Source organism: Chaetomium strumarium (assembly GCF_033439665.1).
Source record: "Chaetomium strumarium strain CBS 333.67 chromosome Unknown B0T15scaffold_3, whole genome shotgun sequence".
NCBI lineage: Eukaryota > Fungi > Ascomycota > Sordariomycetes > Sordariales > Chaetomiaceae > Chaetomium > Chaetomium strumarium.
This window is the reverse complement of record NW_026944431.1, coordinates 2352639-2380600: the sequence shown is the minus strand read 5'-3', so window position 1 is coordinate 2380600 and position 27962 is coordinate 2352639. Positions and strand designations below refer to the sequence as shown.

Sequence of the window (27962 nt, the reverse complement as noted above, 5' to 3'; positions counted from 1 at the left end):
CATTGCATTTTCTCTCTGCATGAGGAAGCGCTTGATGCTTTGTTCCCGATACCCCGATGCGTTGATACTTAATGCCTCTGCTATGCTCTCTTTTGTCGCGGTGTTGATGAAAATTTGGCGTTTGAGGGAGGTGACGGGATAGACTAGAGAGCGGATCATGAGCATTCACATGGTACTCTTTTCTCTCCTCTGTCATATGGATGGGTTAGCGCTTGACGCCGTCGAGCAAGGTGTTCTATGTCGCAGGTGGGATGGAGCGGGGACGGAAGAATCAAAGAGTGGGGTGGAAGAGCGTCACGGAGGGTGGCATTTAAACTCGGGAAGGCTGAATCGGTCCGGGTGATGCTGCTTGATGATCCCATGAAACCTGCAGGCAGACGAAAAGCGGACTTTGGCAGAACTCTATTTCATTGGGATCAGGGGATTAGCACCAACAATGCTATTGTTGACTTGCGCCGCGTGGAATGTGGTGACTTTGGGTCCTGCCTTGGATGAGTGGGATGCAGCTTCGTCATCCCAGCGGCTTTCTAGATTGCCGTCTACGCAGCCTTGGCCGGGCATTCTTGCGGCCGGTTGCTCAGGATAGTGCGGTTGTTTTCATCCTGGGATGGTTCCTGGGGCAGGTCCAGCGGCTCATTTTTGGCCTCCTTGACATTCCCATGGTTGAAAGAAGAGCATGAAACAGCAGTGCCCAGCATCTCTCTCCGAGAATTCTTGACATGCTCTCTCGGTCGCGCTTTAGCTATCTGACAAACAACGACACCCCTTTCTCGTCTCTTTCCGGGTCCGCCATGGGTTCCGAATCCCGTTCTCCTCTGACGGGCCAGTTCCCGCATCCCAGAATCAAGACGAACAGCTAAGGCCTGCTATATAGGCCAGCCCACCAAGAAACGAAACATGCATCGCGCCACCCCACGGCCGCAGCAACCCACCGTCGCGCTCATCAGCCTCGTATTCAGTGGCCCCCTGTCGGGTTCCGGGCGTGTTCGACCGACCCATTTTGTTGCTGTGTCTAGGGTCAGGGCTGCTGACGATGATGTTGGAGGTCGAGGTAGAGGCTGTGTGGTGTGCTGTTGGGGTTGTAATTGGGCTTCTGTTGTGAGGGTTTGTGTCCGAGACGTTCAAGTCAGCGTTCCTTGAATGGGATCTGACGTACCAGTAGTTGCTCACTACCTAGTCAAGCTTGGGTTCAGTTTTCCGCTTTTCCCGGCTTCCGGTGTCTTCGCGGCAATTCCTGGTTATCGTTCCGAGACATTTGGATTCTCTTTCACTAGCTGTGCACTTCCATCCATGCCTTAGAAGAACCCGACACAACAGATGACAACCTGGATCACATAACGGAGAACCATTAACTACAGGACGAGAAACGGCTATAGCCTTTATATTTCCCAGGGGTATCGAACGCAGCAGTCTCTGCTCCAACTGGTCCTTTCTCCCAATGCACTGTTCTCGCAGATCACATGGGCTGCCCAATCTCGAGGTAGTAGTTCGATACGAAGATACCTTTTCCATTTCCGGGCACTTCGCTGCACAATTTGGAAGCCATCCTCATTCCAACTGAGCAACAAAAGGCTGATCCACCCTGGCCACCAGCGGAGCCCGCGTCTTCAGCGGCGGGGGCATGCTCACCGGCCGCATCGCACCCACCATGCCCAAGCCAACAACAACCCCGCTGTCACTCTCATCGTCGTAGGGGCTCATTTGCGGGTAATCCTGGTGACAGCTGCCCTGGCTATGGCTTCGGTCCCTGGAGTGATAGTCACTAGCGATAGCCTTCAGACTACTCGCTCTGAGACGGCCGCCGCCTAGAGCCTGCCAGAGGGCGTCATCCGGCAGCGCCGCGGTACCGTTGCGGGTGACGTTGGCGGGAGGATTGGTATCGGTAATTATAACAGTTTCTGTGGTGTTCGGCTGACGCTGCCCAGGAGCAGGCGGCCTGTACGCGGAAAAGCACAGCTGGTTCTGCGGCCTTGGCCGCTGAGCGGAAGGCTCCGGCTTCGGCGACCAGTCTGGAAGCCGTGGCGGTGGTTGTGACCGCAGCGGCCAGTCGTCGGGCTGATCCGGGCGGAGAAAGGGCGTTGTTGGCTCTTGTTTTGGCATCGGTTTCCGCAATGGGACGGATACAGATTCAGGGGCCGGAGAGCGAAGGGTTCTTGGCTGCGACGCGGCGTATTCGGCTGCCCTGTACTGGGCTTCGTTCTGGTAATTGCTGTTGTTGTACGTGACCGGCGGGCTTTTGGAGGACGGTGCCGGGCTTGTTCCCACGCTGCTTGTCGTAGGTGACCATAGCGAGCCGCCATCCGTGCTGTAGACTGAGGTAGAAGAGGAGGCGCTGACGACCGAGGAGCTGCGGCTCGACGGAGCGGATGCGAAGGGATGATGATACTGCTGGCTGCTGATGCTCCTTGACCCGCGTCTGCCGGCGCTCGTGCTAGCAATCTGGGCTTTGACCTTGAGCCGGTCGACAAGTGCAGCGTGCGACCTTTTGAGCGTCTTCTTCACGAAGCTCGTCATGACCACGTTGCAGCGCATATCGACGTCCTCGCGGAGATAGAGTCCTGTTGAAGGCACCCGGAGGCCGAGCTCGACAGGCTGCGCTTGCTCACCGGGGAGGGAGCCACCGACGGTCCATTTGTCGCGGATTGCTGTCACAGTTATCAGCCGTTTTGGCTCGAACGCGCCAAGTGCCGAAGGATATGGATGTCTTCACGTACTCAGCCCAGCAGGCGCATAGCAGTGTGTCTGTAGTCCAGTGGGCAAGTCGTTGAAAGCACATGTGTAGGTGACATCACCAGCCACTCCCGGGAAATACGAGATCTTGTCTGTCAGAGAGTACCATTGACAGCGTTGTTCGTCCGCCGAGGCGTGAGGTGGTGGCGAGATTGGGTGGCGCTCCTTGACCAAAGGATTCAAATCGATCATCTCCTCATGGTCATGAAGGAAATCCAGGACGGTCTGCCGTGTGAGGCCTGCTGGGAGCGGCGTGATGGTGGTGAATACTGTGCGCTTCGACATGGCTGTCTCGTGTAAGTGCCAAATTGGGTAACTGCCAAATGCCAAACGACCATAAAACAACCGCTGATAACGTCACGTTCAAGCTCAGATGGGAGGCCAAGCCCGGGAAGCCAGCAGTTCCTTTCTGCTTTGCGGGCAAGTATAGGGTTGTATATAATATACAGTCAATCATAGCGTAGATAATAATCGTCAATTTGCAGCGCCAGGCGGCTGTAACCCGATCCGACTCGGGCTTCTCGTCGTTGGAAGTGGCGCATTGTCCATCCTCCGCCAAACTCTTGGACCCCTTGTCTTGGCTGTGATGGGCTGATGCGACACAACCACGTGGGAGCGGGAGGCGGTGCATCCGAAAATAAACTGGCAGCTCAAGTGCCCGAGCAGGGGCGCCTACCCGGAATGAGCGAGCATTGGCCACTCCAGGAACTCGCGTACATGTACTTGCCGATTCAAACGACTATGCTGGATGGGTGGACGGCGTTCATTCTGCAGGATCTGTTGGACCCCTGGTGCTGCAGCTGCACGATTGATTTGGCTCTGCAAGGCTTGGCGCAAATTTCCTATTAGGGGCAGTGGTCAAATCTCCCGGCACCATCGCGCCAGGACCGCATTTAGCTTCGTCACCGCCGGAATCTCTTCGAGCGCGACATCCACCTTCCACATCTTGGCATCCAACCCACCCAAGCCGGCAGTGCCCCTTCCGCCCGCTGCCGCCGGAACAAGCAAGCCGAGTGTAACCAGGCGCTCCCATGCAATGCCTGCCGGGCCGCGGCCCCACACCCGCGCTCCGCCCCCGAGCGCCAACATGCCGGAGCTCGCTGACTGCACCCGCTGCCTGCCCATCAGCGACGTGTACTCGTCGTACGCCATGGCGAAGTTAACCGTGTCGGTGTGCGCCACAATGTCCAGCCGCGCAGCCGCGATGAGCATCGACAGGTCTAGGTCCGACAGCGAGCCGAGGAGATGCAGTTTCGAGTCGGCCGCTTCCAGCGACACACTAGGCCCCGTGGCTGGAGGCATCTGCAGTGACGGCGCCGCGGGAGAGAGCGCTGCCAGTGGCACGATACACGTGGTCAGAAATGCCGAGACCGATTTCGTGTTATAAAAGTGCGACTCCAGGTGGTCCACGAATCCCTGCGTGTTATGGAGAGACTGCGATTGATTGGTAGTTCCAGGTTAGCAGTAGGCACTCGAAGCTGACATAAGCACCAAGCAGCGAGAGAAGGGCCGTGCTTACTTCAAGCATCCCGTTCCACCAGTCCCAGAAGGAACGGTGGCCCTTCAATTTCGGGTCGATACCCTCCAGGACCATGTCCTCGTCATCGACAGTGAGCCCCTGCCTACATACGTCCCAGTACGCAGGAAGGCTCTTTGGCAGAGACAAGTAGACATATCTGTGGCTGAACCGACTCTTGACTCTCTTCTCCAGGCTCTCCACCACATCAATCCTCGTCGTCAGCCCCAGCACAGCTATGGGCGCCTTTCTTGCCTGCGCAATGTCGAACAGGTTGTAAAGCAGCGTCTGCCGAGCATGTGTGGCGAACAGGTCGAACTCGTCGATCACAAAGATGATCGATTTGGATGTGATGCCGTCCTGAGTCTCCGCTATCTCGGAGGGATGCGACAACAGAGCGAGAAGAGATGCCATAGTGTCGGCGTAGTTGGTGGTCTGCGTGTGTCAGTAAAGGTCAGGGTGTTCGTGGACTGCCAGTTGACATGCCTGGTTGACGAGCTCATCCTCAACCTCCATTTCCTTGCCCAGCTGCCGCCATATTTCCCGCAGAGCCAGCTTATCGTCGGTGTGAATAAACCCGTTCAGCCTGACAACGTGGAACTGGTCGTCGTGGCGCTTCGACATCTCGGTTATGATAGTCTCAACCAACTGCGATCGCACGCCCACTTAGCTTAACCGTTCTTCAAGCAAATGTGGAAGAGGCTTACCGTAGTCTTGCCGCACCCGCGCGCACCTATCACCATCATTGAGTTTCCCTCGCCCGCCACAACTGTCTGCTCCACCAGCCGGTAGGCTTTCTCGTATGCCTCGTCCTGCCCACGAAGCTTGATCCGACGCCGGCCTGCGCAGCGGTCGAGCAGCACCCGCTGTGCTGCTCGGAGGTGCTGCTCGAAGTTTGGGACGTTCGGTCTCTGATTCTCTTGCGCGACAACCGCAGGGGCATTTGTCCTACTTGCCGCGCCAAGGGTCGCCGAGCTGGCATCGTCCTGCGAGCAGCTGCGGCAAAGCCAGTCGCCCTCTGGGATCTCGGCGAGCCCGTAGCACTCTTGGTGCACGGCTATGTCACAGTTGTCGCAAAAGACGATGTCGTTCTCCGGCGTGGAATCCGGCCGGGAGCAAATGGCACAAACTGCGTCATAGTCTACTTCGTCACCACCGGATTCTTCGTCCGAGGCCTGTTTGGCGTCTTCGAGTTCATGGTCGAGCTGCGGTTCATCCACGGTCTTAGCCTTTTGACTGTGCTTCCTGGCCGATCGTGACGGTGTCTGGGCCGCCAGCTCCTCTACTGCTTCCTCATCGGCCCCGTCGTCAAACGCTACGCGTTTCTGCTGGCGACCGACGTCATCTTTCGGCTTCCGAGGCGTCAGAATCCCTTTCGGTACTTCAGGTTTATGCGCTGGCTTTCCGTTTGCTGTGCTCCTTGTTCGGCCCGTCTTGTCGACTCGCAGATCATCCGTAGCTGCACCATCGTCGTCGACTTCCTGGATTTGAGCATGGGGAGAGTCGCAAGGCGGACCCTCGCGGCCGATTGACTGTCTAGGCAGTTGAGCTGCCTTTGGGCCGGCTGGCGCCTCCTTGAATGAAGCGCTCCCGGTCTCTGCTTGGGCTTGAACTTCGCGATCCCGCTTACTGGGCCGTCCACGTCTCTTCTTCCAGGGCCCGTTCCCTCTCACGGCGACCGAGGAATCGATTGTATCCCTGGCAGTTTGTGCACCGCAAGGTCTCTGACGCTTGACCCGTCCGGTAACGCCGGCAGTGCTCAGCTCATCCTCACCCGAGTCCGGCACGTCATACGCACTGCTCTTCTCGAAGCCGATTGAAGACTGCAATTCTTTGCTGGCCGTTTGGCCCTTGGTGTGATGAGCGGGTCGCTTCGCCGATTCTGTTTCCTCTTTTCGCGGGTCTGCAGATGTACCGTTGGCGGCTCGTGCAGTCAGCACCCGACGGGTGCGCCCCAAAGGCTTGTTTGCAGTTGATGACACTTCGCGTGCCTGACTTGCGCCACCATCAGTAGCGGGCGAGTCTTCTGATGACTTGATGCGGCGTTTCTTGGCTGTAGATGAGAGGTCCTCCTCGTTCTGTGATCTTGTGCGCTTCCTGGCTGCATTGGTGCCGTTGCTTCTTGGCATCCTTTTCTCAAGGACCAAGGTTCTGGTCAGAACAGTCTCGCAGCATAGGGGTTGTGTTGAGATACCTCCTCGCGCATGTGAAAAGAGCTGAACGGCTCAACATAACGCGTTTCAATGGGTCAGCGCGTTCAATTTACAGGGGTTACGCTTGGCTGCTTGTCCTCCAATCGGAAGATTGGTTTGTACTGTGTAAGTTACGGATACCGCTGACTACCTACAGTACGTGTCCAAAAGTCTGGAGCACCCCGCACCAACCACCCCGCGCCACACGATTTTTGACATCATGACCAAGACACCTATCCTACAATAACGTTCCACCAAATGAATTTCTAGCAATGCAGATATATACAGTTTAAAGCCCTGGTTCTAGCCATTAATATTTTGTATACCAACCCCTGGCTTTCTTGACTGCAGCCAATCGCCGGGGTATTGAGTCGACCAGCCTGTCAATCTGAGCCTGGTCAATTGACCACCAACAACGCCGAAGACATCTAGTAAACTCAGCAATATCTACGTGGTTCTTCTTGAGTAACCAGATGTCTGGATATTCCTGCTTCATCCTCCGTTTCAATAGAGCCCACATATGCTCAATAGGGTTAAGATCTGGGCTATGAGCAGGCCAGTCTTCAAGGACCTCAATCATATGATTTAGGAGCCACTCGGTCGAGGATAACAATGTATAGACCCGGGCGTTATCCTGCTGGAAATGCCTTGTACCATCGTAAACTGGAAGAAGGCCCTTTTCCAATGCCCACTGATAGCTCCAAGAGCTATATCCCCCTTTTTGCGGTGGTTGATAGTCACGTTCCATGACTATAAGGTCAGTCCTCCCCCCTTTCCAGATTCCTGTCCAGATTATAATCGAGATAGTGCCTTTACCATGACTTTGTATATTAATAAAGTTCTTATCCTATTTTTGAGAAGGGAACCGGAATGCCTAAGCTGCTAGGCTACTTGAATTGTTCTGGCAAGACGATTCGTCGGTGAAGATAGACTAGAGGTTGGTCAATAGATTCAAGGGTAAACTTCAGAGTCACTTACTTGCATTAGCACCTCGAGATTCTCTAACCAAAGACAAGCAAACTTATATCTGGCCATTGCTACAGCCTTTGTCAATGGAATTCTCTTTTGTGCACGCCACTTGCGCATTCGATGATGGCGGAGAACTCGGCGCACTGTTGATCGAGAGATCCGAGCATCAACTATATTAGTGAGCAGTTGCGTTGTAAGGCAGGGCTTCCGCTTTGCAAGTTGGATGATGTACCGCTTCTCCCGACGCGTAAGAATCTCTGGCCGGCCAGTTCTAGGCTTGGATTCAAAGGTGGTAGAAGATTCGAAGCGTTGAAGTGACAGTTGGACTGCACGACGGCTGATGGAAAACGCGTTGGCAACAGCCGTCTGGCTAGCCCCCGCTGCAACGGCACCAGCAATGGCTGCACGTGCAGCTGGTGATAACTCCTGGCCAGGCTGACGGCCGACCGTCAATTTGGCACCAAGCTCGGCCAAATTGAACATGGTGGGCTGTATTTCTGTTGGTTGGAAGGTTGATGATGGGGGGTGTCGTGTCGCGATGCGCGTTTAATTAATGTGGGGTGCTCCAGACTTTTGGACACGTACTGTAGGTAGGTATTGCGGGAGTCACTTACGAGTTACCTACGTACTTCCGTACACACCATATCTTTACCCAATACTTCGATGTCACGTCGACACTGCACCCTTTCACCGATTCCGCCGCCCCTTGGGCTACACCTCCATCACCGTACCGTGGCAGCTACCTACCTAGGCACGTGCTAGGTAGGTGCACTAGGACTTTTCCCGTCATGAACAGCAACCTTAACGGTTGATTTCTTCTGCTGTTGTGGAGCCTTCTCCTTTCATTCTTCCATATCCGACTAACACGTGAATCAGCAGAGTTAAGCCTTCCGCAAGGGTTGACTGACCTCCGCCAAAAGGACAGCAAGGGCCCAATGTCAACGGGGGCGAAGGCAATAGCAATATACGCAGCTACCAAACATCTCCGGGTCTGTTGGGTAAGGGGGTATGTCATTGTATCCCGTATAAAGCGTCTATGTGACTGGACGACAGGATTCGTATGCAAAAAGAGAACTGGGAACCTCAAACAAGAACGCCACTCATGCCGTTGGTACAGGAGAATAGGAAAACTGAGGCCTTTAAATGCCGAACCACGTCTTGAGGCGCTCATAGGTGTAAAAGCTCGTCGCCGCCATAGGCACTACCTTGGCGTAGCCAATCGTCAAGCCCACGAAAAAGCCCCGGAAGCCGGCCTCCCGCATGATAAGCCTCGCCGTCTCGCCGATGCGCAACCGGCGGCCATCGCCAACTGCACCACCAACCTGCATGCGCCTCCTGATCACCTCCAACGGATACGACGCCGTCTGCGAGACAAGCCCTGCCACGCCGCCGGCAAACAGCTCGGCCCAGGGTCGGAGGGGCGCTGGCTTGCCTGGCGGCGAATTTTCCGGCTTCGGGAGCGTAGTATACTGGGCGATTTTGCGGTGGCGAAGCAGGTCGCCTACCGTGTCGTGTGTGAGGAAGGACATGCCAGCGTAGGGGAGCATGCCAAGAAGCGTTGGGGAGAAACCACGGTAGAAGTTGACCAGTCCGAAGCTGGGGGCCACGGCTTGCGCGGGCGTTGAGGGGCTTGTAGCCGCAGCGCGGATCGCTGAAGCTACAGGTAGGTCCGCTGCGGGTGGCGGTTTCCGAAACTGGCCTTCGTTATATATCTGTCTGCATATTGATCGGAGCGACGATCGGCCATCCTTCCTAGTCTCAAACGCCAGCCGCACTCGGATGACCTCCAAGGGGTATGTGAAGAAGACGGATGTGACGCCTGCCAGCGAACCGCTGATGAGGCGCCGGAACGGCGTTTCCTTGTCTCTCTGGGGAATGATGATGGCTCTGATCTGTTCGTATGCGATAAACTTGATCGCAGCGTAGGGAAAGATCCTCAACAAGGTGGCCGAGTGGCCTCGAAATAACCCCAGCGGTCCGTCCTGCTGATAGATCTCCTTGATTGCCGCTCCTACACCGAACCATGACCCTGCGTATTTGACGAATTGTGGGTTGTGAGACTGGAAGAGAATCTTCACTCGGTCGAGCGGAGCGACAATCGATTTGGCCTGCGCCCGGGCGTCAGTAACCCTGGGACTGTTCAGATACGCCTAGAAGAAGCGAGCCACCTACCGCGCAGCCAGCAAAACCTCCTGCTACGCCTGACCTCCATACGTAATCAAGGTTCCGCTTGTTCTGAGATACTTTGCGCGGGACTTGCGCCTCGTCGTCCGTCGGACAAACAGCAGGCTCTTTCGTCGAGGCCACCGCGGCGCGCCGAACATCGGTAGCCTCTCTCAGATGCTGGGATGGCAAGACCCCCGGCATGGAGGCATGGCTCATGAGGGCCGGGGGCATTCGAGCTCCAGTTAGAATTCACTCCGCTGTTGGCGACGAGGGGCTCTCGGAGAATCGGACGGATCGGTACGGCGCGCTATAAGTGCATCACGCGGGGCCGTGTGAGTGATTGTCAATGTTCGATTCGAAGCAGCAGCCAATGCTCTGAAGACGGTGCGCAACGGTAGATGCTGTTGTTTCGGACTGCGCGAAGCCCGTGGGCGCGGATGTGTTTGGTGCTGGCGATGTGAACAGGTCGAAAATCCCGGAAATGCAACACCGAAAACGTCATTCCTATCACACATCGAGCTTTTTAAAGCGTCCGGCCGAAGCCCCAGGCCCCCGCCTCCACGAAGCCGAGGATTACCGACACCCCGGCCCGCTGGACTTGAAAAAGGGGCCAACCAGACATCACGCGACCCTGCTTGGCCCCACATTGCGGTCTTCACAAGTCCCCTTGGCATGCTTGTTCCCCAGCGAGCCCAGATCCTTCCAGGCAAGGCGCGGAACATCCCAGCTCGAAACAGCCCACCGATGAGATGACTGCGTCGTGTATTCTCTGGCAAAACGACCGCAAAACAGTGGTTTTGTTGGATCTCCCGCGGTCAATCGAAGAAGCGCAGGTCCCATCCAGCGAACTGTCAGGCGCAGATGGAGAAACCCCCAAAGAGCTGCGCAGGCTGATCTCGGCGCCACCGCCGGCATGTCCATTCCCGACACCGGAACCACGGGCGGGCGGACGCGGACAGCCGGCGTCGTCCCCCTCAGCACAAGTAGCTGAGCTGATGACTCGGGCAGCGGTTGAATCAGCCCTAGAGGAGATCAACAGGTCATATGGCGGGCCCTGGAGCTTACCACGAATATCCGCTCCGCCCGCGAAACACCAAGTAAGCTCAAATGCTCCTTCTTCACCACCGTCTCCCGCAATAGCGGCGGAAACCTCTTCCACCACTCCGGACCCTTCCCTCTACTACCTCCCGCCCAATTGCCACCCCGTCCTGGGCACAGTATCCTCCCACACGACAGCCTTCCTCTCCCTCACAGCACCCCAGCAATTCAACCTCATTGTCCTGGACCCGCCCTGGCCGAACCGCTCCGCCAAACGCAAGCGCGCCGGCCCCGGCGCCTATTCCCCGGCCTCAGACCTCACCTCCATCCGGCGGTTGCTGAGCCAGATCCCCGTGGCCTCGCGGCTTGCCCCGGGCGGACTTGTCGCCGTGTGGGTAACCAATGCGGCGCGCTTCTGCGAGCTGTTGACGACGCCCCAGACTGGGGTGTTTGCGGAATGGGATGTCGAGCTGATCGGGGAGTGGACTTGGCTAAAAGTTACTACGTCCGGTGAGCCCGTGGTCCCTGTTGAGTCTGGGTGGAGGAAGCCTTGGGAGCGGCTGCTTATTGCCCGGAAGAGGGGTGATGCTGGGGCCGGGGAGAGGGGCGGGGAGGGGATGCGGAGGGGAGCGCTAGAGGGTAAGGTCGTTGTTGCGGTGCCAGACACACATTCTCGGAAGCCCAATCTGAGGTGTCTGTTCGAGGAAATCCTGCCGGCGCCGTATGAAGCGCTGGAATTGTTTGCGAGGAATCTGACAGCAGGGTGGTGGGCTTGGGGAGATGATGTCTTGCTGTTCCAGAGAAGGGAGTTCTGGGTTGATCGGGGAGAGCAAGAAAGCTGTGATAAGTTATGACGCTGGGACGCGCCTCGATATTGTACACACAATTGTCCACCCGTGTCCACACCTCTATTCCATGCTATGATACATCCCACCGTGGCTGGTTCCTTCCTACTATGCCAAAGTTCCTACCAGCAGCACCCTACTGAAAGTCCCCTTTCTGTGCCGTAACCCCATCGTCATCTATTCTTTATTCATTACTTTCCCTTCTGACACTGGGACATCCGTCTCCACCTCCGTCCACTTGTCATCCCCTTTCCGCCCATTCGACCACTCGCCTGAGTCTAGAAACTCCTTTGCCTGCTTCTTGAGCGCTGCCCGCACCTCGTCTGTCGGTGTCTGTGTTCGCAGCGGGATGTTCGCAGGGTCCATATGGCGCTCCATACTTTTCGTCCGCTCGTGCTCCATCTTCTTGAAGATCTTGTAGTCGAACGGCTCCCGGTCCTTCTCCTCAGGCGGATCCGGCCAGACGAACGGCTTCACGAGCTCGGCGATCATCATCTTTTGCGAGCGTGGCCGGTACCACTTGCCGATGTTGCCGTTCTTTTGCCTCGGCGCTGGCTGGTTGATAAAGGAACGCACCGAGGTCACCTCGACATTGTAGGCGTGGTAGAGATAATCCCGCAGATCCAGCTTGTTGAACTCGAGCGGCACCACGAATGTCGCTAGGTTTGGCGGCTGCTTCGGCTTCGGACGGATGAAGGCAATGACATGGTTAGGTCTGGGGTAATGGAATCAGCATCTAACACAGGCACCGCATCCGGAAGGCGTCGCCCGTACAGGAAGATTTGCTTGTTGCCGAATCTGCGCGGCAGCTGTTGGGTTACTGCCTCTGCTACTGCCGCTGTTGGTGTTGCCATTGTGACTTTGGTATGTGTGGTGTCTATCTGGAATCGACAGATGCTTCATCAACCCGCTTCTATAGTCGCGTGGGCAACGGTTTAACAGCCAGATTTTCCGCAACAAACGCCCGCCGGACCGATGCAGTTGGCACACCGCGCAAGCTAAGGAAAAGTGGGTTAGCCCACACCACATCTCCACTGTGAAGGTTCGTTCCATCATTCGACGAATGCAGCATAACCTTCACCATACCTATATCACATGGAACCTTCCAAGTCGAAACCTGGAACGGGAAGATCTCCAACTAATAGGGTGTCCTGTACGTAAAACAAAGCACTTCGTAACTCTTACATTCGCTCTCAATGTGCACTAACTAGATCCTAACCCAGTCGATATCATGCAGCAAAATCGCTCCGCGACGCCATCTCGCGAGTCTAATCGCTGTCGAACTTACACGTCAATGCCATCAACGACGACGCCCTTAGTCCAGGTCAACTGCATGAGCCGGGCTACCTCGTTGGCTGACTCCTCCGAAACCAGGATGCTAACCAGATACAGAGCTGCATCCATTCCAGAGGCAACACCCCCGCTTGTAATCACACGAAGGCCGCCCAGGCGCATCTCCTGACGCCGAGCAATTGACTCTCTCCGTGAAGCGTTCTTGAAGGACATTGACCCTTTCCTGTGACTCCTGTTAGCTGGCAACCTAAGGCACTAGGAATCTCCTTTATTGAGGGCGAATAAGCATAAGCTTTCACCAGCCCATACATACCGCGCATTACTAGGGCGCCGACCTGCATCCGACTTGCGCCGAATGTATGGGCTCTGGTCCTCATCCTCGACAGGGAATCGCAGATTATTCACGACATAACGGGCCTCCTCGTTGAGGGTTGTATGGTCGCTCAGATCCCGCTTGGTCACCTCAGCGCACAGGTTTTCAAACTTGATGAAGTAGTCAGGATGGGTGGTTGCATGAAGACCCGGGAGGATTGCCTGCTTCGCCAGGAATAGGGCTCCAGTGCAGACAGATAACAGTGTGCGCTCGCGGCTGACGTCGTCCTCTTGGAGCGTCTTGTAGGCCGAGATGAGGTTTAGTGGTTCGGCATTGTTCTTCAGAACCTTATCGGAGCTGCCGCCCACAACGATGAGAGTGTCAAACTCTTTGAGACGTTTGTGAGCCTCATCCCACGTCACATGGGAGTTGATGAGGACGCCCTGGTCGGAGAGCACTTGGAGTTTGTCTTGAGACTCGCCTCCAGCAATGGTAATCTCAAAGGCCTTGGAAGCTGCTCAGCAAGACCCGGTCAGCACTGCACCTTGAGCCATCGTGTAATCAAGGGCTTGCCCTTAGCATTCACATGTCCCTAGGGGACACGAGCGCTCAAGTCGGGTTGCAGAGGGGACAGCCGCGACGCGGTCAAAGAAACTGCGGGGTTGGCAGAGGCACTCCGGCCATGGTAACTCACTGGGGTCTTTGGAATCATGCAGGGCGGTGGTTAAGACCTCGCAAGGACCAGCGAAGTCCATGAGGTCGAATCCATCATGCAGGGCAAAGAGGACCTGAATCGGCTCGTCTGCCACTGCGGACGTCTTGGTGTCCATCTTTGGCAACCTGGATTGATGGGGTAAGACGAACGAGGGTTAATACTTGGGTCCTCAAGCTGTTGCGAGGGTATAAGTGGTAATACCCCGTTTCCTTTGAGCTAGTGAAAGTGTGGTGGAATCGAATGGGTAGAGATGGAGAGGAAGGCTGTAGAGTGCTTGAGGGAAGTGCAAGTGTGCTCAACAAGAGGGATACACGGCGCTTTTGTGTCTTGATCAGGTCAGTCACGAGAGAGCCCTCAATGCATGACGGGACCCCACAAGAGGAGGGGCATTGCTCGTTCCTCACACGATGCATCGGAAGGTCTGGGGTAAAGCCCCACTCTCATTTAGCGGTGCGGGGTCAGGCAGGAGCACTGACCATGCGAGCCATGTAACCAACTCACAGGCTCTCTTCTGACTCTGAGTCTTGAGAAAGCTTGGGCCGCATGCTGCGATGGGGCTTCTTGACGGACTTCTTGGCGTTAGCACTGCGTAGCATAATTGACGAGGGCGTTCCATTGCACATAGCCGGTGTCTACGCATCTTCGGAACACCTGCCACCTGCATCAGCCACACACCTGAACTCTGATGGCAACCAGCTTGCATGTTAGGGGAAAGAACAGCATACACTATGCGAGCATAGCCTAGGTACGGTAGATCTCATCGCAGCTTGGAAGAACTTAGTCTGCTCCAGGCTCCCTGGCCGGTGTAATATATACCATGTATCCGTATATCAGTCCCCCTGCCTTACAGCTGTTTTGTTGGTTAATGTACCAGGAATAAAGGTACTGTACAATACATACATACTTTGATTCGCTACCAGGTGGTGTGGGCTAGTATGTAGGGAGTTAGGACTGGACAAATCGCTGAGAACTGCAATGAAATTCAGCCTTCAAGTGGAAGTCGACTGGATCTTATATCCGTCTATCCTGCCAACCGTGATGTTGTTCATTGCGTACTAGCGCACTGCACACAACCTACTAGTTGCTATATAACTACAGCTTGGTGTGTACGAAGTAGCTGGCGCTAGTATCCGCCCTGCCAAGCGGTTAAACCCTGGCGGTCCAGAGTGAAATACGGTGAATTTACGATTAATACATACGTTAAGGTATCCTGCAAGCGTTAGTTGTGGAGTTGCAGCAAACCTGGAAGCTTGATCAGAACTCAGCCCAACAAGAACGAAAGAGGAATCCTGCTCCAACCATTTCACAAGGGAACGATCGATCGGGCACCACAGCAGGTGTTGGCTCAGGACGTGGCTGTGTCCTCGGCTTCCATGTTCCAGCGCGCTGCTTCAACTGAGCTATTTCCACGCTCGTCAAAACACGTCCGCAGCCTTTTGGGTCACATCAGATCTGCTGCATCTGCTGCATCTGCTGCCCAGAACCCGATCCTTTCCCAATGACCCGGGATCCGTGTCTGTTAGGATGACTTCATCCGGGTGAGTTCGTCGCTTCATGGTTTCCGTCGCCGAGCATGTCACCAGTCGATCGATGCAAGCGGCTCTGCTGTGAGGGCCTGCTTGCTGACCGCTTGTCTCCAATCCAGGTCTTCCAAGGACCTCGCCAAAGCGCTCAATAGCTTCCTCCAGGCCCCCTCCCTCCCTCTCCCCGCCGAGATAAACGGTACTATTACTAGCTACCTTGAAAAGCATGGAATACCCGATGAAGGTTCGGGGGAGCGGCTCGGCGATGAGTTGCTTGCTCTATGGGAGAAGGTCGTGCAAGACCACCCGGAACGATACGCCGCCTTCCTCGCTATTCTGCGGCGGCTTCGTCCAGGGCTTGGAACGCCGGCGCGTGTCTTCAAATGGTGGGACAAGCTTCTCGACCCGGTGTTAGACTATGTTGGGCAGGAGAAGGGATTGGCGAGGGAGGTGATGGACCATACGCTCGACCTACTCTCGGCCGATGAATATGACGAGTCTGCCGCGTGGAGCGAGGAAGGTCTGGCGCCACTCATCAACCGGCTGCTCACGAGGTGGACTGAGCTACGCGAGACCCAGCCGGATCTCCGCCCCTCCACCGACCTCAAGGAGCAGATGATCAATGACGCTCTGATGGCATTTGGCAAAAAGGACCCCAAGGGTTTCATGAATGCTTTGAATGGCTTCCTTGTCAAGAAAGAGCATCGCAACTCGGCCCTGAGCCTTCTCTGCGGGTTCGTGTCGAGTGGCCCCCCGCATCTACATGTCATTCTCCAGACTCCCCTCTTCGTCAACATCTTACACTCGCTCCAAAAGGACGAATCGACCGCGACGGTTAACCTAGCTCTCATAACTTTAATCATGATTCTTCCGTTTATAGCAAGCTCCCTGGTTCCTTTTCTCCCCACACTCTTCAACATCTATGCTCGGCTGCTGTTCTGGGACCGAGATTCCTACTTTACCCAGCAACATACTGAGATGGGCGTGGATAACGGGGAGGTGGGAGCTGGGCTTCACTGGGATAAGTCTCTGCTGGATCCGGACCATGACGGGCACTCCCTGTCCTATCTGCCGCATTACTTCACCGTGCTCTATGGCTTGTACCCCATTAACTTCGTCGAGTACATTCGCAAGCCTCAGAGGTATCTTCGCCACGCCAACAATGACGAGGACATCGACGTCCAGGCTATGGAGATCCGGGACCGGTCCGAACCGTTCAGGAAGCAGCACCTTCTACATCCGAATTTCTATAACTTCACCATTGAATCTGAAAAGACGGACATGAGCCGCTGGATCAAGACCGAAGGTGATGAAGTGCTTGCGGACTGCATGGCTTTGGTTATAAATAACACATCCGGCCACTCCCGTGCACGTCCGGCCACACCGCTTCCAGGATCGTCAGGCTCGCTGATGGGCGATGGCCCGGATCCGGAAGGCTTAGACTCTGCTCTCCTCGGCAGCTCCATCCATGGCGATTTATCACGCCAAGCGTTCTCTGCGGGATCCATATCCGTCAGCGGAGCTCATAGTCCTTCGATTCGCCGGGGGTCACAATCCAGCCATCCACCGGCAGAGGACGAGTTCAAGAGTCAGGGGCACGCCGATGATGGCCCGATTCTGCCATCCGATCAGAGCCAGCCACAGTCTCGCGATGATGCACGGAACGCAATTCCTGTAAATGTTGCGGCAAAATCAGAAATCCACCAGTCGCTTGCCAACGACAGCGTGCCATCCCTATTGCTCAACTCTCAAGAGCAAGCAGGCGAGAAAAGCCCAGGGCATTCCGCGCTAGTCGAAGACTCAGGGCACGAAGTGGGGCCCAGCGTTGAACCGGGCGATCAGCTTGATGTTCTCCAGCACCACCGGCTTCGACTTATCAACGACCTGCAATATGAAAGATTCATCAAGCAGCAACACATGGTACACATGGGCGAGCTGCGGCGACGACAAATCAGGGTGTCTGCCACAGAGGCTGAAACACAGAACCTGATCATGGCGAACCGCAGCTTGAAGCAGCGGCTCGATGAGGCCAAGAAATGCGAGGCGCAGATTAGGAAGGAATTTGATAATCGGCGAAATATGGCCAAGAAGTGGGAGAGCGACCTGTCAAACAAGCTGCGGGTGCTGCGTGAGGAGCAGAAGAAATGGAATGCAGAAGGTAACGAGTTGAGGCAGCAGCTGGGGAAGGTACAAGCGGAATGCGAGAACTTGCGGCGGATCGTCGGAGAGGCAGAGAAGAAGAGACTCGAGTCAGAACAGAATCTCGAGGCGGTTGATATCAGTACAGCCATGATCGAAAAGCTGAAGACTGAAATCGCCCGCCTTTCCGCCTCAGAACGGGAGTTCCAGGGCAAGGAGGCGAAGCTACAGACTGCCGCGCAGGAGGCAGCTGCGGCGCAGGCCCGGGCACAAGAAATGGTGTTGGAGGTTGCTGCTCGAGAGAAACAACTGCAGGAGGCAGAACGCCACTACAAGAGTCGAATAGAGGACCTGAAAGCACAGCTCGCCAAAGCACTGCAGGATCAGCCGAGAAGATCGGCCATCGATGTCGCAGCGGCGTACCAGAGCAGCCTTTCATCACTCCGAGCAAAAATACCGAGCTCGAAAAGCAGCATAGTGCCCTCATGAAGAAGTACGCAGCGCTCCAATCAACATTGTTGGATCTACAGAGCGATATCGAACAGAGGGGGGGTTAGGCCTGTTCCAAATTCATCAGCCGGCGGCGACAGCGGATCGCTGCGCATGGCAAAAGGGCCAGCAGCGAGCCGGAACCGACAGGGGAGGTTCTCGGACGCAGACCTTGCTGAGAGTTTAGTCCAGAGTCCAGAGCCCCCGATGGCGGAGCCGACGCCGGCCTCGCACGCGTCCGTGTCTCAGCCCCCATTGAGTCCATCAGGACAACGTACTGAGCGACCCTTTGGTCGAGGTGAGTCGTTGAAATATGGCCCCCTCCGCCAAGACGTTCTCCTGATGAATGGGCTATCCAGGAGGGGTGCGGAAAGAACATAATGACAGGAAGGATGACAAGGCTGATAAAAAGGATAAGAAGCTGGGGTGTCGGGTTCCAGGGCCTTGGAATGGTCTGATGACGAATAATCATGTACCTTGACTACTGAAAACTCAGGCCGATTCCTTATTAGGCCTTTGCGCATACCGCGCAAGGAAAAGGGAGAAGTTGATGGCCACTGGGCGAACTGCTCACCGCAGTCATAACAGTGTGTACAGGAGAACCTGAGATGTCCGTAGACGCCACAGCGAGATATCGAAGTCTCGAACCGAATAGAGTACCTAGGTTGGGATTCTCGACGAAGGAAGGGTAGGTGGACTCGCAGATCGGAGAATGGGGTGCAGTGGTTCGCTCACGGTGCCTGTGCCAAGCCGTTGAGATCCTTGTCAATGCCTCGCCGTTTATTAACCAGCTAGGGTGGGCCGCCAGCCGCCTTCCCAGCCTCCCCCTCCTGCGGCGCGGATGGGATTTCGCTCAAGGAGGGATTCGCCCATGAAACCAACAGGTAGGGTTGCCGGCGGCTTTCTTTTTTTCTAGTTGCTCAGGTGCGTCGCTTTTAAGTTGCAGGGAAACACAGTTCAGCAGGCCATCCTGGCTCACCGTTGTTCCCAACGCTCAAAACCCGACACTTGACCTAGCGACCTACCCGGTGTTGCGAGGTCGTCGTTGTGCCTGCAAGTAGCTTTGAACTGCTGCCCGGCATCGCAGCGCAGCTATCTGTCGTTGTTCTCTTATTAAGGTCCGGCCGCGGTCGCTGGCCAGACCACCTAGGCTTCTGTCCCAGATCGCAACCCCCACTGACGCATCTGATCGACCGCTCCTTGGCCCTGAGACGTACCCGGCTTGTGCGCAGTCACCCACTTCTAGGCTTGTTAGTCAACCAGACGAGCCGTCCTTTCGCCACCCCGAACTGCAGCGTCGCGCTTGACCCGGCCCAAGTCGAGGCACAAGCGCATCGACCCGCGGCAGCAGTTGCCTATTGAGACACGCGTTCGGAGGCTGGTTAAAGTATTCAAGTCGTCCTGATCGTCGGGCCCCCGGCGCAATGGCGCCAGCAGTCCAGCAGCCTCGAGCGGCAGCGGCAGCGGCAGCAGAACCTGCACCCATATCCGCGCAACCGCCCGTATCCGATCCCGACGCCCATCCCGTCCCCGGCGTCGGCACCCCTTCCGAGACCCTGCAGCTCCTCGCCCGCCAGCAATTCACAGTGACCCAGACCTCAACGCAAACCGCGGCTCCAGTCCAAACCTCCACGATCCCGGCCTTCTACGGCTCCCTCAACACGGGCCCCCAGCCGGGCGCCGTGGCGGGCATCGTCCTCGGCTCGGTCGCAGGCTTCATTCTCCTGCTCTGGCTCCTCTATGTCTGCATCAACGGCGGCGTCGGGCGGCGCGGGGTCAGCAGCACGAGCGACACGGCGACAACGTTCACCGAGGGCACGGCCTCGGTCGTCACGCGCAAGAGCCGTCGCCATCGGCACAGGGAACGGAGCAGGGAAAGGCGCCGGCAGGAGACGGTTGAGATTCGGAGACGGCACAGTACCAGCCGTGTCCGTGCCGCCGGCGGTGGCGGGGCCGTCGTTGTCGAGGAGGTCGTCAGGGGCGTGTCGCCGCCGCCCGGCGCGAGGGTCGAGAGGGTCGTGAGCACGGAAGAGAGGAGGCGGAGTGTCAGTAGGGTGCGCAGAGTGCCGTCCAGCGAGGGGGGCACCGAGGATGAGGTGGTCGTGATTGAGGAGCATAGTCCGCCGAGGGCGAGGTATCGGAGTCGGGAGAGGAGGTCGAGCGGGTTTAGGGAGGTCGATCCGGACCGGTTTGCTGGCGGGGATGCCACGTTTGTGGAGGTCAGGAGGTCGGCAAGCCATCGGAGGTGAGGCGAGGAACTTGTAGTGAGCAGGGTGGAAAGGGAGGAAAGCGTGCTCCGTTTGCGGCCCCGTTTCCCAGCGGTTCGCTCCTCTCCAGGCACGACGGCCCTCCTTGTTGTGGCATGTCTGACCGCAATGGCTGTTTTGATTTCGTGTGTTCTTGGTGGTACTGTATATCCTCGCGAACAAGGAGGTACGTGGGTTCAAGGTATAGCACAAAGGGAAGGCGGCGTATGTTGGGTCAATGGGTTGGTTGGGTGATTTAGATGCGTTCTGTGCAGGCGTGCAGTCTCAGTCTGGGGCATCTTCCTACTTTGTAGTACTTGCTTCTACCGCATGCAGCCCGTGCTGGTGTTTGATATGTTGAGCAGATCACGTATAGGTACTTTCAAACCTACCTAGGTAATCATTAGTTTCGGTCTCGGGGTCGACTAGAAGCTTTGTCGCCCATATCTGCTTTTTTTCTGATTTGGCTGAGAAGCATACCGGCAATTGGTCATAGTAATTGCATGTGCCGGGTGCATCTTCCGATCCCGTCCCACCAGAGTGCAGGGGTTCTATTTCACATGCTGTGGGGCTGGCTGGACGGAGTGCATTGATACAGGTAACAATGACATCACCAGGGCAGCTCACAGGAGATTGCCGAGGAAAGTGTCATACACTACCATCAACTCGATACATCATGGCCGGCTCTGACAGTCCCAAAGCTCTTCCTCTCAATTTCTTGTCTGCCCCTTTTTTCCCTTTTTTGATCACGACAGCCAACAGTCCCGAATACTACAAGGCGTGAATTGTTCCCATTTATCGCGTGTTGTCTCGACCAACGAACCAGCATGGAGAATCCCGGTATGAATACTTTTTCTGAGTGCCTACCTCCCGTCATGGGGCTGTTGAGCTAACAATGTCTAACCCTCTTTTGTCCACAGCTTCGGATATCAAGAGAGTTGTCAAAACACTCACCCAGGGACCACCAGATGAGCAGCTCGAAGCCATCTACCGCTACTACGCCCCGGGCGCCACCTTCGAGCACCCCTTCTGCCGTGTGCCGTCGTTTAAGAACGTACATGTGCCTGTTCTCGGGGAGCTAGACTCCCGAATGCTGATCGCAGCGATCTACCGATGGTGAGTTTGGGGAGCTGCCGGCCGCTGGTGGTCAGTTGCTGACAGTTTGTGCAGGTGTAAGTCCGCGCATAGCCGCTGTCCTAAAAATCACGGCCAAAGGGATTAACTCTGCTCTCTGATAGACAAAATCCTCAGTCCCAAGATCAGTTTGGAGATCGAGTCATGCGGTAAGTGTTGAGCGATTGCATTCCTCAAAACCGGGGAATCAATCGATGGTCACCTGGGATCCCTTAGCTAATCACCACCCCGCCTCGACCAACCCACACAGCCTTTGATGAGCAAACCAACATCGTCTACCTGAGGATCTTCCAGATTTTCTCCATATGGTTCATTCCCTTCCACCGCAGCCCGGTGAGCCTCGTCACGGCGCTGCACCTACGCCCGGTCTCGGAACCGACATCCTCCGAGTTGCAGGAAAACCAGCCGCCGCCGCCGCCCTACCATGCCGCCGAGGAAAAGCTGCATGCCGTTCAGGAGGGCACTGAACCGAGCTATGCTTCCGTCGCCAAGGGCGAGGCCTCGCCTCCGCCCTCGCCTACGACGGCCAAGCATGGAGGGAAGGAAGATGCGAAGTCCGGCTCCATGACCACACGGTATTACATCACCAAGCAGGAGGACCTGTACCAGGTGAACGAGTTTCTGAAGTTTGTGTCCATGACGCCCGGGGCGATGCTCGCGGGCGCCTTCCAGCTGTGGGCCACGCTGATGTGCCTGCTGGGTGCGCTGGTGCTGGGCCCTTTTGTGAGGAGCGGTTTGCCGGCGAGGTCGGGGAAGAAGGAAGTGAAGGGTTAGTTTGCTATACCGTGATGCCGGGTGGGTGAGGATGGAGCGAACGGTTAAAAAGGGGGAACGGAAAGAACTCCGTAACGGAGCGAAATCATGCATCAGTAACCGCTTGCTTCAAACCATGATTTAATAGGAGGCCTGCATCCAAATGTATGATAGCTGTGTGCTGAAATTATAACAGCGCGCATTCTTGTACTCTCTACCCGGACACCAAGAGGTTCGGTTTTTTTTTTTTTTTTTTTTTTTTTTTTTTTGTCTCAGCAAGGCCAAGCTTGGCTCAGATTGCAGCGCGAACCACGCACCAGAATGCAACAGACGTATATGGCAGGTCGTTCTTTCAACCCGTATCCGTATAGATATATGCTACCGTATATGCATCCATGTCTACGCAAAGCCCTCTATGCCTCTTCACCTAGACTCTTATGCTCCCGCCGAGAAGACAAACAAAACCCACTCGAAACGCCGGGGTATTTCCCTCTCCCTACCTATATGTATGCGCTTTCATTATACATACGCCTTGCCTTTCCATCAGAGATTAATGAGATCCGCCTCCGAAAAGTCCGGCGGATTTCTCCCGTAGAGCACCCTGACTTTGCTATCCAGCGCAGTCCCCTCATTCGTAATCGAGATCCACTCGCTAAACTCGTTCGTTCTCCGGATCTCATCATCACTCACGCCGATATCGTCCCGCGGGATCCAGACCACCGGCCTCCTCGCCCGGAGCGCCGAGTGCTGGAACGCCTTCCTGACCAGCACGTCCCTCTCCTCGGGCGTCAGGTCCTCGATGACGTCGCAGTAGCCGCCGTAGAGCGCCTCACCCATCGCCCGCTGCGCCTCCAGGTCCTTCTGCCGGCGCGTCTTGCGGTACTGGGTTGCCGTGCGGATGCCCTCCTCCGCCTTTCCGAAGGTCGCCGCGCGGATCTGCTTGCCCCCGCGCGCCGCCCACGTGCCGGCATGCCTGACGGGCCGCCCGAACTTGCCAAGGACGGAGCCGGTTCGGCTGTGGCCCCTGCCGCCCAGCTTTTCGAGCTCAATGTCATCGCCTGCGGCGGCGACCGTGGCAGACCTGTTGAGGGCCGCAGCCTCGTCCTCGTCCTCGGCGAGCAGGCCGAGGCGGCGAGCCTGGGCGCGGTGGAAGGCTTCATCACGGAGGACGGCCTCATCTTCGAAGGTGATGGGGAGGTAGCGCAGGAGGGGCCCGAAGGAGCTGTTGAGCACGTACTGGTAGAGCGCTGTCAGGGCGAGCGCGACGATCATGACGATGGCTTGCGGGAAGCACACCTGATCCCCCTTCTCGTCCTCGGCCAGGAAGAAGAGGCCGATCAGGCAGAGCTCCATGACGTAGAGCCCCGTGAACGTCTGGTTGATGGCCCGCGGGTAGAGCACGCCGAACGTGTCGGTCCGGAACCGAGTGACGTAGAGCATATTGTAGCGGTGCGCAACCCAGAGCAGGCTGAAGGTGATGATGGCGAAGATGGCGATGAGCGGAGCGACAATCGAGTAGATGAGGGCGATACAGGCGAAGTTCGTGTAGACGGGGAAAAACGACCCCCACTGGACGTTCGGCAGCTTGGTGTTGCGCGTCCATTTCGCCCGGGCCGTGTTGTCGACGATGCGCGCCCAGAAGTACCAGACGACAAGGGTGCCGATCTGTAGCAGGGTTCCCGAGCTCGTCGACAGCGCCTGAAGAATCATGTATGCGAAGAAGTAGTTCGCCGCCTTCGGAAGATTGACAGCCAGCACCTGTGGCGTGGACGCGATGTTCGACCCAACATTGGCGAGAGTCTGTAGCGTACCGGAGGCGATCGAGACGACCAAGAAGACCTGGACGAACAGGAAGGCAAAGTAGTAGATCTGGACGGCTTCCGACTTCTGGGAGCCCGTCTTGGATCCCTGCCACTGGGCCAGGAGGCCAAGCACGACAGGGACCAGCGCTAGAATGATGGACAGGACCAGCGCGGGCAAGACACCAGCAATCGCCTTGATGGCATTATTGAGTATCTCGTTCTCCACCAGGAACCGGAGCCAGTCGTATTTCGCAACCAGGGCGTCGATCTGGGAGAGGGAAGCAGTCCAGGCCACGGGGAAGGCCCAGAGAATGACCATGGCCGACACAAGGGCGAATACAATGGCGCGCCTCGCCCACTCGCCCCACCACGAGATGGCCATGTTGTCCCAGATGACGTCGTCAGGCGAGATCTCCACCATGCGAGGCGCCATCCGTTTCGGGATATGGTGGATCACAGACTGGCAGGCCATGTGAGCGGCGACTTGATGGTTGAACTGGATGAAGGCCGCATTCATGGCCGGGTAGCGTTCCGGGTGCTGTTGGTCCTCTTCAATCTCCAGGTTCAGCCGGGCCAGCTCGGCGCGGCACCAGTAGATGGTGTCCACCTTCTTGTTGACCAGGGGAAGTGCGGGGAGCCACGACGGCGTGTTCTGAAATCTGGCGATGCGGTGGTGGGGACGCTCCTCTGGCTTCAGCCATTTCCTCCACTCGGCGTCGTCCTCTGGTTGGCTTGCGTAGTCACGGGTGTACGCCGCTGGATACTCGACCGGCGGCTCGCCGCCACCAAGGAAGGGGATCGATCCTTTGACAAGCTGCCAGAACGTCTTCTTCTCCTTCTTCCACGGATAGTCGCCTTTATCGGCGCCCTGGGGAATGGGAGATGCATAGCTTCCGGTTGGCGGCTTCCAAAACTCATACCACCGCGTCTTCTCGGTGACAACCATCTCGTCCATATTAGTGGGCCGGCGAGTTGTGTTGCCAAAGCTACGCGGGGCGAATGTCTCCTCCTTGGTATGCGACTCTTGCGAGACGTCCGACGATGTGTGAGCGTGCCGAGTATTGTCCGTCAGGGGTGCTTCTGATGCAAACGACGTCTTCGGCCTATCCTCGTCATCGGCCGCCATGTGGCCCCGTCGGGGAGAATCGGCATCGCTCGTCGTTGCCGAAAGAGGTTCGCGTCGATTGCCGGCTCCGGCAAAGTCAAAGCCGGCGGTCGTATCCAGTTCCTGGCCGATGCCCCTCGGGAGGGCCTTCACGCCTCCGATGAGTCCCAAACCGGCTCCGCCTACGACAGCGACGCCCTTGCCCAGACCCTCCCCGATCTTTGCGAATGGGTTCTTGCGGCCCTGGGACTTCTCATTTTCGCTGCTGCTCTCCCCCTCCTGGATATCGCTCAAATCTGTGTCGCTCTTCCCATCGGCGACCACCTCCGGTACAGTCTGCGGCACATGCGGCGTGTTGGCGCTCAAGCCCCCGGCACCTTCGGCACGTCGCTGGGCCTCCGCGTCCTCCGCCTTCTTGCGCTCCGCTCTGTCGGTCCTGCTCTCGGCCATCATCCTGTGGATCAGGCCGCCTTCTCTCGCCTGCTTCAGTTGCTTCTTCTTAGCCATGCGGATAAGCTCGCTCTCTGCCTCCTCCAGCTTCTTGTGAACAGCGGCGCGCTGATGGATTTTAGTGAGGAGCGCCGTGAAGTCCCGGGTGATCCAGACATTTCTAATGCCCCCGGGGAACACGTCAAACAGACCTCTCAAGGCCTCCTCAGAGAGCCACTTGTCCGGGATGGAGCTCACGAGCACCGTGTTTGCCGAAGCCCGCAGACGATGCTCCGCACTCGTCAGATAGTCCTGCCGGATCTTGACATAGACTCTCAACTCGGCGAAAAAGACGCCGCAGACCCACAAGATGACAAGAAGGGCAAGAACGAGGTGAGCCCAACGTCGATGTTGCTTGGTCGGGGCGATGTTACCCCAGGCGAGAGTGTCCAAGCCCGTGGGAACCGTGCTGCTGGTATTGCTGAGGGTGTTGTTGACGACATCGTGTCCAAGGCCGCCGATGTAGTTGAGCGGTACCAGGATGGGAATCACCACCACGGCGATGGGGATGAAAATGATCAATAGAGTCTGCAAGTAGCGCAGGAAGAAGTAGGCGTCAAGACCACACTTCTTGATGATCTCGCGGTCTTCGAAACTCATGAGTTTGTATGCTAGAGCTAGATGATTGGCGGGCGGCGAATCGGTTCTTTCTCGTTCGGGCACGAGGTAAGTTTTTGGCTTGCTGGCCGTCGGGTCAATCTGTCAGTGCTATACTCTGTTCGGCGGGGAATAACAGGTACACCCACAATATTCTGACGAGCTTGTTCCGCAGCAGCAAGAAGAATCCCATCTGGATGCCGAAGACTATCAACGAGGCGGCCAAGGCAGTCACGAACGCGATCAGGCTGATGCCCGTTGACTGCTGAGCCGAACCGGCACCCTCTGGCACCGTAGACGAGGTTGCCGCCGGTGCCGCCGATGTCGAAGAAGACGCCGACACCGTTGCCGACGTCGATAGCCCTGTGCTACTCATCGTGATGTTGTGATGTAATTCTTTCTCGAAAAGAATGCCTTAATTTCCACCCCCGCGAGTACAACGGCCACCTCAGCGGCTGTCCATGCGCTCTGGCCCACGAAAGTGGGATGTAGGACCTTGAAGGCACTCCTTGGTTGTCGTCTCGAAGGGGGCAAGGAAACTAAAGTAAGGTAGGTACTAGTAGTGGCGGTGAGTGGAAGCTAAGGGGCTGCTCTACGTTTTAGTCGTGCGCGGGAACCACGAGCAAGCGAACACACAAGACCTGTATCAGCTTGTCAGGTTGTGTTGAGATGAACGAGAACAGAATTTGGGCGGTGCCACGCGACATCTGCCACGATCAAACGGAAAGAGAGCAGAGCGGCCAAGACATCCATCGCCAAAAACCATGGTTGAAAGGACAGGGGCATGGTCTTGGTTTTGGTGGCCTCCCACCCATCGAAGTGTACACACGCTAATTGTGAGGTCATTCGGCCGGGGCACAGGCCTGAAACTCAATGGTGCTTTGCCCAAAGATGCGAACTGGACAAGGGGACCTGTTCGTCTGAAACACATTTGGGAAGGCTCAGGAATTTCGATTGGCTGCGATTGACACGTTCGTAGTGACGTCGGCGGCTCTCTTTTCTCAGCTCTGCTATGTGACTGGTCATTTCAACCGCCAAGTTTCCAGGGTCCATTATTAGCTGGCGGGTCAAGATACTGGTAACAATGGTCGGTGGTGAGCACTCCGACGGTTTATCTAAGGGCTATGCTTCTATGTACAGACAGACGCGCGCTTTTCTTGAGCTTGTTATTTTTATCTCCTTTCAGTACTCCTTTTTAATTACCTTCTTCCTAGACTGCCGCGCCATTGGCCCGAGATTCGCTCTTTGTATGTAGCATTGTTCGATCTTAGATACCGTACCTTAGCCCGACCGGGGCGGATTTCTTCAACGCACGTGCTCGGCGCCGCAAGCCGACCCGTTTGCTGCCGGTTTGCCGGTTTGAGACATACAGCACTGTTTCACAAGACGGTCCTGTGGACGGGCTTGTGTGCGCAAATCAGTTGCCATTCGACTTACGACTATGTGTATTGTTGCTACTGCGGCACTGGATATGTTGCAGACATAGACGACAATTCAGCTGTCAAGGTTGCGAGTCACAGAATGTCGCGGTGCTACTAATGTGCAGTGACGCAATGTCGGCGTTACGCATAACGCGCCGCTGCCTTCATGTTGTCCTGTCCTGTCGCTTTCCATCATTGCATCTCAACAAAGGCACGTTGATAATCAAATAGGTGGGTACATCATGCAATCAGCTAACGGTGAGACCTAACTCGAGTACAGTATTTGGCGGCGTTTGTCTACCAAAGGTCTGAGCATACCGTACACATTCAAAGCACAACAAAAGTCAATGGGCGATGAGGCCGCTGAGGCTGGGACCCCACCGAAGTTGGATTGCGGGGGATTTTTCAAGCTCCGAACCGTAAAAATGGACACTGGGAGAAGTCGAACTTCTACCACACCTTCTAAGTTAATTTTCTTCACCGGCCG

At 56.4% G+C, this 27962-nt stretch overlaps 10 protein-coding genes across 10 annotated transcripts; 4 read left to right on the top strand and 6 right to left on the bottom strand.

The window, feature by feature from the left end:
* Positions 1 to 1192: 1192 nt before the first annotated feature.
* On the bottom strand, positions 1193 to 3301 carry B0T15DRAFT_162023 (uncharacterized protein). The gene is made up of 2 exons (XM_062862117.1): positions 2715 to 3301; positions 1193 to 2645 (listed from the first exon to the last, which is right to left on the bottom strand). The coding sequence occupies exons 1-2, from the start codon at positions 3013 to 3015 to the stop codon at positions 1549 to 1551; spliced, it is 1398 nt and encodes a 465-aa protein (XP_062722806.1). The 5' UTR covers positions 3016 to 3301; the 3' UTR covers positions 1193 to 1548.
* B0T15DRAFT_162022 (origin recognition complex subunit 4 C-terminus-domain-containing protein) lies at positions 3302 to 6463 on the bottom strand. The gene is made up of 4 exons (XM_062862116.1): positions 4954 to 6463; positions 4733 to 4894; positions 4250 to 4681; positions 3302 to 4164 (listed from the first exon to the last, which is right to left on the bottom strand). Exons 1-4 carry the CDS (start codon positions 6373 to 6375, stop codon positions 3589 to 3591), a joined length of 2592 nt encoding a protein of 863 aa, XP_062722805.1. The 5' UTR covers positions 6376 to 6463; the 3' UTR covers positions 3302 to 3588.
* A 1889-nt stretch (positions 6464 to 8352) lies between these two features.
* Positions 8353 to 10122, bottom strand: B0T15DRAFT_161939 (mitochondrial carrier domain-containing protein). Its single transcript, XM_062862115.1, has 2 exons — positions 9580 to 10122; positions 8353 to 9515 (listed from the first exon to the last, which is right to left on the bottom strand). The coding sequence occupies exons 1-2, from the start codon at positions 9802 to 9804 to the stop codon at positions 8547 to 8549; spliced, it is 1194 nt and encodes a 397-aa protein (XP_062722804.1). The 5' UTR covers positions 9805 to 10122; the 3' UTR covers positions 8353 to 8546.
* A 52-nt stretch (positions 10123 to 10174) lies between these two features.
* B0T15DRAFT_413851 (MT-A70-domain-containing protein) lies at positions 10175 to 11475 on the top strand. Its single transcript, XM_062865431.1, has one exon. The coding sequence runs from the start codon at positions 10323 to 10325 to the stop codon at positions 11463 to 11465; it is 1143 nt and encodes a 380-aa protein (XP_062722803.1). The 5' UTR covers positions 10175 to 10322; the 3' UTR covers positions 11466 to 11475.
* On the bottom strand, positions 11476 to 12504 carry B0T15DRAFT_528957 (uncharacterized protein). Its single transcript, XM_062869070.1, has 2 exons — positions 12231 to 12504; positions 11476 to 12171 (listed from the first exon to the last, which is right to left on the bottom strand). The coding sequence occupies exons 1-2, from the start codon at positions 12308 to 12310 to the stop codon at positions 11634 to 11636; spliced, it is 618 nt and encodes a 205-aa protein (XP_062722802.1). The 5' UTR covers positions 12311 to 12504; the 3' UTR covers positions 11476 to 11633.
* Positions 12486 to 14237, bottom strand: B0T15DRAFT_528954 (class I glutamine amidotransferase-like protein). Its single transcript, XM_062869069.1, has 3 exons — positions 13757 to 14237; positions 13063 to 13576; positions 12486 to 12972 (listed from the first exon to the last, which is right to left on the bottom strand). The coding sequence occupies exons 1-3, from the start codon at positions 13890 to 13892 to the stop codon at positions 12741 to 12743; spliced, it is 882 nt and encodes a 293-aa protein (XP_062722801.1). The 5' UTR covers positions 13893 to 14237; the 3' UTR covers positions 12486 to 12740.
* Positions 14238 to 15301: 1064 nt separating this feature from the next.
* B0T15DRAFT_484253 (Hamartin protein-domain-containing protein) lies at positions 15302 to 18386 on the top strand (the record flags this gene model as incomplete). Its single annotated transcript, XM_062866221.1, has 8 exons — positions 15302 to 15315; positions 15423 to 16974; positions 17008 to 17025; positions 17056 to 17112; positions 17143 to 17571; positions 17602 to 17858; positions 17931 to 18233; positions 18350 to 18386. 8 exons carry the CDS (start codon positions 15302 to 15304, stop codon positions 18384 to 18386), a joined length of 2667 nt encoding a protein of 888 aa, XP_062722800.1.
* Positions 18387 to 19352: 966 nt separating this feature from the next.
* Positions 19353 to 20177, top strand: B0T15DRAFT_492525 (uncharacterized protein; the record flags this gene model as incomplete). The annotated part of the gene is made up of 1 exon (XM_062866863.1): positions 19353 to 20177. The coding sequence occupies one exon, from the start codon at positions 19353 to 19355 to the stop codon at positions 20175 to 20177; it is 825 nt and encodes a 274-aa protein (XP_062722799.1).
* Positions 20178 to 20778: 601 nt separating this feature from the next.
* Positions 20779 to 22330, top strand: B0T15DRAFT_528949 (uncharacterized protein). Its single transcript, XM_062869068.1, has 4 exons — positions 20779 to 21014; positions 21095 to 21292; positions 21413 to 21457; positions 21559 to 22330. The coding sequence occupies exons 1-4, from the start codon at positions 21002 to 21004 to the stop codon at positions 22080 to 22082; spliced, it is 780 nt and encodes a 259-aa protein (XP_062722798.1). The 5' UTR covers positions 20779 to 21001; the 3' UTR covers positions 22083 to 22330.
* A 171-nt stretch (positions 22331 to 22501) lies between these two features.
* B0T15DRAFT_161725 (uncharacterized protein) lies at positions 22502 to 26565 on the bottom strand. Its single transcript, XM_062862114.1, has 2 exons — positions 26204 to 26565; positions 22502 to 26139 (listed from the first exon to the last, which is right to left on the bottom strand). The coding sequence occupies exons 1-2, from the start codon at positions 26428 to 26430 to the stop codon at positions 22605 to 22607; spliced, it is 3762 nt and encodes a 1253-aa protein (XP_062722797.1). The 5' UTR covers positions 26431 to 26565; the 3' UTR covers positions 22502 to 22604.
* Positions 26566 to 27962: the final 1397 nt, after the last annotated feature.

Bases quoted from the DNA above. Each gene is read 5' to 3' on its own strand.
- B0T15DRAFT_162023 (XM_062862117.1), bottom strand. From the start codon at position 3,015: ATGTCGAAGCGCACAGTATTCACCACCATCACGCCGCTCCCAGCAGGC. The intron at 2,646-2,714 runs GTACGTGAAGAC...TAACTGTGACAG, and splicing joins CTATGCGCCTGCTGGGCTGA to CAATCCGCGACAAATGGACC.
- B0T15DRAFT_162022 (XM_062862116.1), bottom strand. From the start codon at position 6,375: ATGCCAAGAAGCAACGGCACCAATGCAGCCAGGAAGCGCACAAGATCA. The intron at 4,895-4,953 runs GTAAGCCTCTTC...GTGCGATCGCAG, and splicing joins GCGGGTGCGGCAAGACTACG to TTGGTTGAGACTATCATAAC. The intron at 4,165-4,249 runs GTAAGCACGGCC...AATCAATCGCAG, and splicing joins GGTGGAACGGGATGCTTGAA to TCTCTCCATAACACGCAGGG.
- B0T15DRAFT_161939 (XM_062862115.1), bottom strand. From the start codon at position 9,804: ATGCCCCCGGCCCTCATGAGCCATGCCTCCATGCCGGGGGTCTTGCCA. The intron at 9,516-9,579 runs GTAGGTGGCTCG...GCCCGGGCGCAG, and splicing joins GAGGTTTTGCTGGCTGCGCG to GCCAAATCGATTGTCGCTCC.
- B0T15DRAFT_413851 (XM_062865431.1), top strand. From the start codon at position 10,323: ATGACTGCGTCGTGTATTCTCTGGCAAAACGACCGCAAAACAGTGGTT.
- B0T15DRAFT_528957 (XM_062869070.1), bottom strand. From the start codon at position 12,310: ATGGCAACACCAACAGCGGCAGTAGCAGAGGCAGTAACCCAACAGCTG. The intron at 12,172-12,230 runs GTACGGGCGACG...CCATTACCCCAG, and splicing joins GGCAACAAGCAAATCTTCCT to ACCTAACCATGTCATTGCCT.
- B0T15DRAFT_528954 (XM_062869069.1), bottom strand. From the start codon at position 13,892: ATGGACACCAAGACGTCCGCAGTGGCAGACGAGCCGATTCAGGTCCTC. The intron at 13,577-13,756 runs GTGAGTTACCAT...CTTGCTGAGCAG, and splicing joins GCATGATTCCAAAGACCCCA to CTTCCAAGGCCTTTGAGATT. The intron at 12,973-13,062 runs GTATGTATGGGC...CAGGAGTCACAG, and splicing joins CGGCGCCCTAGTAATGCGCG to GAAAGGGTCAATGTCCTTCA.
- B0T15DRAFT_528949 (XM_062869068.1), top strand. The intron at 21,293-21,412 runs GAGTTTGGGGAG...GCTCTCTGATAG, and splicing joins CGCAGCGATCTACCGATGGT to ACAAAATCCTCAGTCCCAAG. The intron at 21,458-21,558 runs GTAAGTGTTGAG...CAACCCACACAG, and splicing joins TTTGGAGATCGAGTCATGCG to CCTTTGATGAGCAAACCAAC.
- B0T15DRAFT_161725 (XM_062862114.1), bottom strand. From the start codon at position 26,430: ATGAGTAGCACAGGGCTATCGACGTCGGCAACGGTGTCGGCGTCTTCT. The intron at 26,140-26,203 runs GTGGGTGTACCT...CCCGACGGCCAG, and splicing joins AACAAGCTCGTCAGAATATT to CAAGCCAAAAACTTACCTCG.